Here is a 10,795-nt window from a genome sequence, read left to right on the forward strand (position 1 = left end):
AAGCAGATGCGTGGACTGCATGCTTTGGGAAGACCGGCAGCCGGCCCAGCCACTTGGGGCCTGCTCCCTTCCACACGCATACCTGAGCACCACATCTGGGCATACGGCATCACCGTCCTGAGTGAGGGTGGTGTGAGTGCCTCAGGAGAACCTGGCCATTCTCCTGAGCAGGGACTGTCAGTATGCACTCGTTCCCTGCAACCACTTTCTGTTAGAATCAGGGGCCTTGGCTGAGCCAGAACCCTTGGCTTCCAGCGACTGCCCAGGACAATCTGGAGGGCTGTGAGGGGCAGGGTCTTCGTGCTCAGTAAGGGCCAGGCAGCCCTGCCCCGTATGTCCAGCTCCCCTTCACTGCCCTCTTGGAGGCCTGTTGAGCCAGTGCACCCTAGGTCTTTTGTGGTGCGGAGGTGTAGGCCTTCTAGTTGGAGTGTGCTGGGAGCTGCTGTCTGTGTGTGATGGGGAGGCTGCCTGCAGGTACTCCTGTTAGAGTGAGGCGTCCCTGCACAGTGGGAGAGGTTAGTGCATCACCACTGCCTTTGATGGGTGGTGCCCAGTCACCCAGACAGCCATGGCCCCTGGCTATGCTATGGGGCGTCCTTGGGCCAGGGGCTGAGATGTAGGGGATAGGGGGCTGCTCCACGCACACCCACCGCTCACCCAGCTCACACCCACTGCTCACTTAGCTCACAACCACCATCACCCAGCTCACACCCACCGCTCACCCAACTCACAGCCAGCTCTCACTCCCTCAGACATGTTCATATTCACCATCCTGCTGGTTCTGTCCTGGTTCTTAGGCTCCTCCTGGGGCCCTGAGATCAGACACTGGGAATGTTGCTTTACATTTTCTAAATCATTTGTCACATTTGCCTCAGAGCCTCAAAAATACAGTTTCCAACTTGGGACAATTTTAACATCTGCTGTTTATGAAATGTATGTTATTGGCTCCACCAAACCCAGGCCAGCTGAGCACTGGGGGTCCTACTGGTATCCTGTCTCGGGGTTCCCTTTGATGGTGTGAGGGGCTCCCTCACCTTGTGTGCATACTGCACCCTTTTCAGGCAGGTCTGGAACCTGGATTTGTCTCCAGGAGCAGGTGCCCAAGCAAGGGGCCTCTGGCTTCCCTGGAGACTGGTGACACGTGTGGTTCAACACACATCTGCTCAGTTTGCTGGCATGTAGGAAGAGGGCAGCAAGGGGCTTCAGCCCAGTGTCACAGAGCAAGGCCACCAGGAGCCTCACATGCTTGGGAGTCTCCCCAGTGCGGGGGGCGGGGGTGGGGGTGGGGGGTTGTGCCCTTTGGGTTTCAGTAATGGGGATACCTTTTCCGGGTGCAGACCTACAGTCCTCATCCCCGAGAGCACCTTTGGTTAGCCTATGTGTAGTGCCCCCTGGTCACACTGTCATCCCCTCCTTGGCCTTTTTGGGGGTGCTGCCCCAGGTGTGCTACAAAGGGTGCCCCCAGCAGAGTGACTCTTCCCCCTCCCCTCAGCCTCCCTGTCACATGTCCCTGCCTGAGACCTCGCATCTCTGCCTGAGGGGGCAGCACAGTGCCAGAGAAGAAAGAAGGCCAACCAGCATCAGCTTTTGCTGGCTCTACGGCCGGGGGTTGTGTACCCCTCTGGCCCCTCCTTGACCCTGTGTCCAGCGGTGGCATCTTCCTCCCACTCCGTGCACATGTGTGCTTCACAGGTTGCTCTTTGTAGCTGAGCAGCCAAGTTGGCTCAGCGTTACACCTGTGCCTGTTACTCCTTACCAGAGTCGCACTGCAACTGGGAACAGCCCTGCCCTCTGGACAGCAGCGTGGCTGTGTGTCCATCTGCCCAGGTGCGGCATGACTCTCAGGGTGAGGTGGAAGAGGACCCTTCAGAGATGGGACCAGGGTAGCTGGCCTGCACCCTGTGCTCTATAGTTCCAGGTCGGTGCCTTCCTGCTCAGTGAGGCGAGGTGGGGGTAATGCAGCTGAGTGGTAAAGCTCTGGCCCTTCCAGAACTCACTTGGCACTACCTGCCCAGGACTTTTCTCTTGGAGTCAGTCCAGGCCTCTCCTCTTGGCTCCTGGGGACTTGGCCGTGTTGAGGAGAGCAGCATGCCAAGAAATGACTGGCCAGGCTTGTGTGGGGCAGGACTGGTGTCATCACGGCACCTGGGTGCTCGAAATCCAGGACGCTTGTCCCCAAAACATGACCTGGATCAGTGCAGCTTGAGTGTGGCGTCCCCTGGGGCTTCCCCAGTCTGAGAAGGGCCTGAGGAGGCAAGGTGCTGAGTCAATGGCCCACTCCCCTCCCTGTCAGAATGCCTCCCTTTTGCTCTCCATGTACCCCTTAGTGTCAGAGAGGAGGAAACAGGCGCTGTGGACAGGGTGATGCTTTAATCCCACATGAGTGAATGATGGCAGAAGCTGTGGCAGGAATGATGAAAGTGGGGAGGGGGCAGCCGTGGGTGGAGGTGAGGTGGTTACATCACCAGGCCCTGCCAGGGACCAGGAGGGCAGCCTCCTTGGCCTTTCTGACAGCTGCATCTACCCTCACCTCTAAGGAAAGAAAAAGCTGATCGTGGCTGCCTGGAAGGAACGAGGGTGGTTGCGCCTTCAGGAGAGTGTGAAGCTGGCCCTGCAGCTGCAGACGGCTGGTTTGGACTCCCCAGGGCATAGTGGGCAGGCAGCGTCGGCATCTCCCAGAGAGCCGCCACCCTCATCTGAAGCTGTTTAGATGGGGGTGGGTAGGGCAGCTTGGTGAGGGCAGACAGCAAGCCCACACTTATTTTAACTACCCTTTAACCAGGAGCCTGATCTGTGCTCCTCAGCACTTAACACACTGCAGCCAGGCCCCTGAATCAGGGTGGGGTCCTGTTGGCCTTCCCCAGGCCAGGATGCCGGCTGAGGACAGACCTACAGTGTGCATGCAGGTGTGTGCGTGTGATGGGTGGTGTACAGCCAGCAAGCATGTGCCCCCCCACCCCTCCACGGGCCAAGTGTGGGAGGTGACCTGCCAGCCCCTTCTCCCCGCCCAGCCGTCAGGGTGGGGGCCACGGCTCCGAGGCAGTTGTGGCGTTATTTGGTGTTCTGAGCTGTGTGGAGACAGCCTTCTGGGCAGGTCACAGAGGTGGCCCAGGGAGGGGAGGGGGCAGACAGATTTGGTGGCCTTCCTCAGTGGCTCCCTGGGCAGTGTGAAAGGGATGAGTGGAAGGTGGGAGTTCTCAGGATCCCCCAACACATGGTTGGAAACAACATGTCTTGGTAAGTCACAGACCTGGGACCCCTCAGGAGTCTCTGAGAGGCTCTCCCGGCTCAGGCCCTCACTCCCACCCACTCAGGAATCACAGACAGATTTAAGAGTTCTGTCCTGCAGACAGAACTTACCAGAGGCTGGCCAGGTGACAGCCACTGACCCCAGCCCTACTGCCCATTCTCCCTGGTCATTCTGTGCCCCTGAATCGGGGTTTCTCCAGAGCTGGGGGCTGAGGACTGAACCATGGGTGCAGGCTGGCAGAACCAGGCCCAGGTTGGAGCTGAGTAAGGCCACTGGGCTGGGCTTGTGCTTTGGAGACCCAGGGGACCAGCTGGGCTGAGGGGGAGGGCACAGGAGCCGGAGTCCGCGTCTCCTGTCTGGCCAGGGTGTTTCCTCAGCTCTCTCGAACCTCAGGGCAGGCAAGGTGGCCTAGTCTTCCTTGGGCCTGTCCACGGTGAGGAAAGTGCTTGTGGCAGTGGCAGCTGGCCGCTCTGGGTCGCCGATGGGTGACTTCTCATGGTTCTGTTCGGCCCTCGCCCGGGTCCAGGATGGGGAGCGGAGGCAGCCGGCGCGGGGCAGTGGGTGCAGGCCTGGTGGGGACATGGGGAGCAGGGTTCAGTGCAGCTGGCTGGGCCCTCACTAAGAGGGCAATGGATGTGTGAGAGAGAGACCCATATGTGTATGTATTTATGTGTGTGTGAGGGAGACCTGTTTGTGGTTAGTCCTTTCCCCAAGGCACAGGCTCTGCTGGGCCGGTGGCTGAGGGTGAGGATGAGGGCTGGGGTGAGATTGGGGGTGCTGGAGCTGAAGGGGGCTGAGAGTGGTGGGTTGTGGCCTGAGCTCCCCATTCCCTCTGGCCAGACCAACGGGGCCGGGATACATGCAGCCGACACACAGCTCAAGCTGCCTGAGGCTGGTGGAAATGCCTTTGTTGCTTTTTAGAAATGAACTGAGGGAGGGTGGTGTGACAGTGGGACATTCCTTAAAGTTGGTCCCCATTGATGTGTGGAATGCAAAAACGAATGACATGGTGACAAATGTTAAAATACACATTTGAGGTAAAATTATTTTCAAAAATAGGGATTTGGGGGGAGCAGTGTTTAGGAACAGTGACCAGAGCTACCATCTCTGGTCCTCAGGATTTCCCAGCTGGCCTAGCTGTTGACACCCAACACCCTATGGCCCCCTGACACCCCCATGGTCCCTGATAACCCCGCAGACCCCTGACATCCCACTGTTGCTGACACTCCCAACACCCCATGGCTCCGTGACACCCCCATGGCCCAACACCCCTTACAGCTCCCCCAACACACCCAACAGCTCCTGACATCCCCATGGCCCCCCAATACTCCCATAGCTCCAACACCCCCACAGCTCCCCAACTCCCCATGGCCCCCACCTGCTGGGGAGTCGTTGGCAAGGTTCTCGTCGTCCGAGTCGGCGAAGACCTCGGCCAGCTCCTGGTCCGACATGTCCGTCAGCTCCGTGAGATCCAGGAGGTCGAAGTGCACCTCCAGAGAGGAGACACTGCTTAGGGGCTCTGGGGGTACCAGGGGGTTTCAGTGTGGTCACCTTTCTTCCCGTGAGGCCCACTGGCTGGGCATGCGCTCCCAGCACTCAAGGCCTCTGGGGCCTCCATTTCACAGATGGTGCAGCTGAGGCCCAGAGGGACCCAGTTCTCACTCCTTCTCAAATTCGACTCCTCCTGCCCCTCCACACCCTAGGAGGGGGGCGTTTGGGTTTGAGGTGGACTCAGGTCCTGAGTGAGCTCGTGGGGACCCCAGGGACATGCTGGGCAGGTTGGCCATACTTACGCCTTCGCTCCGTGACCTGCAGGAGCCCCGGTGCTGGTATGGGGACGCCCACCTCCTCCTCAGCCACAGGTGTGTGGCAGCCACCCCCTGTGCCGTGGGCTGGGACACCCAGGGCAGCCTGGGGCACCTCAACCTCCTTAACGAGCTCTGAAACCAAAGATACAGAGTGTTACCTCAGATGGACACTAGTGTCCACACCACATCCACCCAGGAGGCAGGGGAAGGACTTTAGACCTTGGCTCTTTTGAGGGTTCTGGGCAGTGCCTAGGGGTGGCCAGCACATGGCCTCATGCCAGGACCCCAGACAAGGAGACCGGGCTGCCTTCCTGGTCGGGTGGTAGCCTTGCTGTGGACAAGGAAGGGGACATTGAGAGTCGGACATCAGCACTGCCTATCAGGACCAGTTGTGGGTAACTCTGGTCTCCTTTAGTCCAGAATGGCCCTGCTCTTTCCTGAGGTTGAAAAGCCTCCTCCTCCTGCAGACTTACTTTTCCTCTTAAAAACCTTTATTTTTGCATTTGAATTCAAAATAACACATTCTTCTTGTAGAGACAGTTACAAAACAAAAGAGGTAGAAAGCAGCAGGGCCCAGTCACTGCCTTCCCCCACCCACCAGGATTAACTATTGGGTGAATTTTTTCAAAAATAGTGAGAGGGAGGAAGCCTTCCTCTACCTCACACTCCACCAAGCTCCACATCTGAGGGTGCAGGGCCCACCCAGCCTGCCCCGCCTGTGGCCCCTGCCAGGAACATCAACTCCACATACGCTTCGGTCACCTTGGACCCTGTTTTCCTCACAAATCCTATTGCCTCTTCCTCCACTTCTCACACCTTGGCTGCCACCACACTGGACCACGCACCATCAGGACCCCAGCAGCCCCTCTGCCCTGGCTGTCCCTTCTCCCTGGACCATTCCCACAGGCTCAAATGCACCTCACTAGGGCCTTCCCTGGCCCGTTTGCATTACCCTGTCCCCCACACCTAAGCAGGTGCTCAGAGAAAGTGATGAAGAACCAGTGGGTCCCAGTCAGACTCCCAATGGGGCAGGCCAGGCAGAGGACAGGACTCTGCTTTCTCTGCTGTGAGGACCTTCCATCTCACCCTTCCCAGACCCGCCACAGGGCCTTCGATGCCAGGAGGTGGGGGCAGCCACATGTGACCTCTCCATGGGGTACGAGTGTGTGATGTGCATGTGTATGAGCCAGTGGCCCAGGCAGTGGGGGTAATTTTAGCAGCCTGGCCTTCAGTGCCAAAAGCTGCTGAGGGGCCCGGAGACAGCTGCCGTCTGAGACAATGCTGTCTTCCTGGGCACCAGTGGAGCCTGTGGTCTGGAGGGTCCTTGAACCAACACATGCCTCCCCCTGCGGAGCCGGGGCGTCAGCTCTCCCTGGGGTCCCTGTCAGGGAGGGGATTCTTGTGTGGTGCACGGCCTGCCCCCGTCCATGGTGGCTGTGTCATTGGTGGTTTGTCCTAGGCCAGGCAGCAGGCTGGATGAGGGTAGGTGAAAGGGCAGGGTATTCTGTTTCCACTTTGCCGCCGGCATTTGGAGTGAGGTTTCAAGCAGTGGTCGGAGGGTAGAGTTACACCCACCAACAAGGACACCTTCCTGCCCAGAGGGCATGAGAGGCGTGATGCTGACCCCGGGGAGCCAGAGTGAACAGTGACCTCACCGTCAGGCCGGGGTGGGAGTCCTCACCACAGCTCTGGGCCCTCACACAGCTACCCAAGGGTTGAACTGCCCATGGGGAGAGAAGGAAGCCCTCATGAGGCGGCCAGCTGGGCTTGGCCACAGACCTGCCAGGTCCAGGACTGAGCAGGGCAGTGAAGACACAGCCACTGCCTGGTGGGCATCCATACCTACAGTCCTGAGGGGGTATGGGTGGGGAAACTGAGGCACAGAGCGTGGCAAAATGGAGTTCTTCAACATGGCACCTGCCCTACCCAGACTGACCTAGGGGCTCTGTTCTGGGAAGCCTGGGCTGAGGAAGGCCATGAGGATGCCTGCTGGCCATGGTTTGGCAACACACTGTAGGATTTGGTGCTCTGGCCTGGCGCTCTGGGAGCAAGTGAGGGACTGGGAGATTCCAACTTTGCCGTCAGAGACACCCGCCTTGTGGCTGGAAGAACATGATTGAAATAGGGAGCTGAAAGTCCACACGTGAGGGGCAGATGGCACATCCAGGGCCCCAGGAAGGGGCAAGGGTGGTCTTGGCACAGAAAATGGTCAGCCACTGGGAAGACAGTTTGGGGGTTGCTCAAAAAGGTACATATAGAACTACCATACGATCCAGCAATGCCATCCCTAGGTGTATACTCAAGAGAAATGAAAACAGGTCCACACAAAAATGTGTGCATGCATTCCATAGTAGCATTATTCATAACAGTCAAAAAATGAAAGCAACCCAAATGACCACCAACTGGTGAATGGATAAAATATGGTCCATCCATACAATGGAATATTATTCAGACATAAAAAGGAATGAAGTTTTCATACATGCTGCATCATGGATGAACCTTGAAAACATTATGCTGAGTGAAATAAACCACATATTGCATGATTCCACTTACATGAAATGTCAGAATAGGCAAATCCATAGAGAAAGTAGATAAGTGGTTTCCAGGGACTAGGGGGAGGGGAGAATGGGGAGTGACTGCTGATATGGGGTTTCTTTTTGGGGTGATGAAAATGTTCTGGAACTAGATAGAGGTTATGGTTATGCAACTTTGTGAACGTACTAAATGCCCCTGAATTGTACACTTTTAAGGGGTGAATTGTATAGTATGTGAATTATATCTCAAAAACAAAAAAACCTTAGTGGAAACAAATACGCAAAAGTTGTTCTTGGCTGGAGAGTCAGGCAGAGCACACACTATCACAGTAGGTTGCTGGCTGGATTAAGCATGAGCAATGTGGGCTGCAGGCAGCAGCCCCAAACCCCTTGTTCCTCACTGTACTCTCAGGTCCAGGCGAGGTCCTGGCCTGCAGTAGGTGGGTAGACAGGGGCTGGGGCAGTTAACAAGCGGCTGCGTCAGGAATCGCCCAAGCCTGCCTGACTCCCAAGCCCTCTCGACAGGCGCCTGTAGGAAGAGGAAGGGGCTCTCCACAGGTAAGACCACAGCTCCTCCTGGGGCAGGGAGCACAGAGATCGAGGGCACAGGTATCAGGTGAATGGCAGTGTGGTCGCCTTCCTTGGTGCAGCCATGAGCTCCCTCCTGGGCTGCCCAGGTCGGGGTGTAGGGCCCAGGGTCTCAGCGGTGCCCTGGTTTTTAGCCCCAGCACAGCCCCTGACCTGTGGGTGGGCACGGATGCCAGCACACCAACATAGAGACAAGTTGAGGTACCACGGTGCTGCGCCTCCCCTGGGCTGCTGGCAGGAGAGCTACAGGTCCACTGGGCTGAGCTGTGCCAATCAGCTGACCTATTTTCCAGTATATTTGTGTCAGGGCCTGCCCAGAGCAGTGAGGGGGCAGACACATGTCCAGGGAACGAAGGCAGCAGGCATGAACGATGAATGAATGAAGTGAATGAATGAATGAGCAAATACTATAAAAAAAGTGGCTGTGGGGAGGGGCAGATAGTTGCAGAGGTGGGGGCACCCATACCCTGTTTCCCCAGCACCTTTATCGCTGTGAGCAGCCCCCCGCCACACACACCCAGTAAACCAAGGACGCTGGGTGGGTGGCCAGTCTAGACCCTCAACTGCCTCACCACTAGACCCAGGCCCCTCACCACTCTCCCCAAGGCACCTGAGATTTCACAGTAGGGGTGAAGTAGAACCCTGATTTTCCAAAGACACCAGTTGACGTCCTTAAAGAGAGGACCCCCACATCCCCCCCCACCTCTGACGTTGGCATTCTACCCCCTCCTGCCCGGTGTGACTTTCAACACCCTGCTTTCTAATTTTGTCTGGGCCTCCCTTCCTGAATCAGACCAGAAACTGCTTTGGGGTGCCGGCTGACAGGCAGAGCAGATAAAATAGCAAGATACTAGTTAGGATATAGTAGATATTAAGAAATTATTGTTTATTTTTTTAGGTGTGAAAATGGCTTTATAAAGTCCTTACCTCTCAGAGACAATTTCTGAAATATTTAAGGGTGAGATAATATGTTTGGATTTGGAAGTGAGGTTGGCAGTGGTTGAGGTAGGGGCTTGGGACGGGGAGTGGCCCTTGGGGCTTCATTAGACCACTGTCTTATTTCTGTATATTTAATTTACAGTCGACACCCTTCAAATAAAGGGTTCAAAAGTGAGAGCTCATGTCATCGTCACCCGGCTGCCAGCACCCACACATGACCCCATGAGACCCACTTATGGAGGGGCGCCAGGAGTGGGAGCCCTCTGAGGACAGGGCCTCTGTCCCTGCAGGGTCCCAAGTCCCCATTCGGGAGGGACTGACTCAGAACTTGTGGCCTCTCTGTAGCCCCTGACTGCTCCCTGCTCCTCTCCCAAACGCCTGGTCTTGCTTCTCTCCCTCTGGCTCTCATGCCCTACAGCTAGGTGGGGCGGGGGTAGGTCGCTTTGACATCTTTGTGCTCCCCAAGCCCTTGCTCTCCAGAGCACCCCCTCCCCATCTCCACAGGGTGGCTCCTGGGAGGTCTGAGTCCCTTCACAAATGACAAAGCAAAGAAACCCAAGCCCACTGAGCCCTGGGTGTGTCAGGGGTACTCAGAGGGAGTCGACAAGGCCCCCTTCAGCTGTCCCTGCTGTATCTGCTGTCTTCCAGGCTAACAGCGCCCCAGGCCAGACACCCAGCTCAGGGCCGAACTCTGCTCCCCAACACATCTGCAAGGCCAGCCCTGGGCTCTGGAGGAGGCCGTAGTGTGTGGCTGGGGGCCAGTGGGGGGCCAGCAGGCCCGCATGTGCCCAGGGAGTGGCAGGTTGGTCTGTTCCTCAGCATCTGTTGGCTCGGGGATGGAGCCTGGCCAGCGGTGGAGGAACCGGGCAGTTGAAGTCCAAGTTCCTAGGCCATGGGCACCGCGCAAACCCTCCAGAAAAGGCTGCCGAGTGAAGACGGGGTTTTCCTAGAGTTTTCCTCTGGTCACCAGCCACCACCTTGCCTGGGACCGACGCGGAGGGGCGAGCCCTGCGATAGGGTCTCACCCACCAGTCTAGCAGCTGACAGGGATGTGAGGAGGGGCGCCATGCACACCTGCCCTCCCAAACGTGCGCCCCAGGACTCCCTGGAGCTGGGCACCCCCACAGGCCGGAGTCCCCCATCGCGGCCCGCTGCGCCCCGCAGGATCCCAGCCCGGCCTCGCCCCCTCCCGCCGAGCCGCGGCAAACAAAGCGGACGCGCGGCCCAGCGGGCAGCGTCGCCACCTCGCCTCGTGGTCCCAGACCCCTAACCCAGGCGAGCCGCCGCCCCTCCCCCGCCCTCCAGGGCCTGACCCCGGCTAAGCGGGGATGCGGTCGAGTTAAAACTCTGGGCCCCCCACGAGGGGCGCGCCAGGCTCGGCTACCGGGGCTGGGGAGAGGACCTGACCTGCGGGACGGAGTCTGGGGTCCCGCAGCCCCAGGGCTAGGGCGGCGGAGGTCGTTCCCCGGACGTGTCTTCCTTGGATAGTGGGCGCCCTGGTCGAGCCCCCTCCCTTTGGCGGAGACAATCCGGCCGGGCGCAGCCGGCTCGGAGCTGCAGGCGGGTCCCTGCGGCCCCGGAGCGGCCGATGGATGGGCCCAGGGGTGGGGCTGCGGCTCTCGGCCCGGAAGGCACAGCTGGGGGCCTTCGGGGTCCTGGGGCGCACTCACCTCGCG

At 58.3% G+C, this 10,795-nt stretch overlaps 1 protein-coding gene across 1 annotated transcript; it reads right to left on the reverse strand.

The window, feature by feature from the left end:
* Positions 1–3,658: 3,658 nt before the first annotated feature.
* On the reverse strand, positions 3,659–6,198 carry DBNDD1 (dysbindin domain containing 1). The gene is made up of 5 exons (XM_004377820.1): positions 6,145–6,198; positions 5,278–5,389; positions 5,044–5,190; positions 4,629–4,769; positions 3,659–3,819 (listed from the first exon to the last, which is right to left on the reverse strand). The coding sequence occupies exons 1-5, from the start codon at positions 6,196–6,198 to the stop codon at positions 3,659–3,661; spliced, it is 615 nt and encodes a 204-aa protein (XP_004377877.1).
* Positions 6,199–10,795: the final 4,597 nt, after the last annotated feature.

The sequence above is a fragment of the Trichechus manatus genome, unplaced genomic scaffold, assembly GCF_000243295.1.
Source record: "Trichechus manatus latirostris isolate Lorelei unplaced genomic scaffold, TriManLat1.0 scaffold00053, whole genome shotgun sequence".
NCBI lineage: Eukaryota > Metazoa > Chordata > Mammalia > Sirenia > Trichechidae > Trichechus > Trichechus manatus.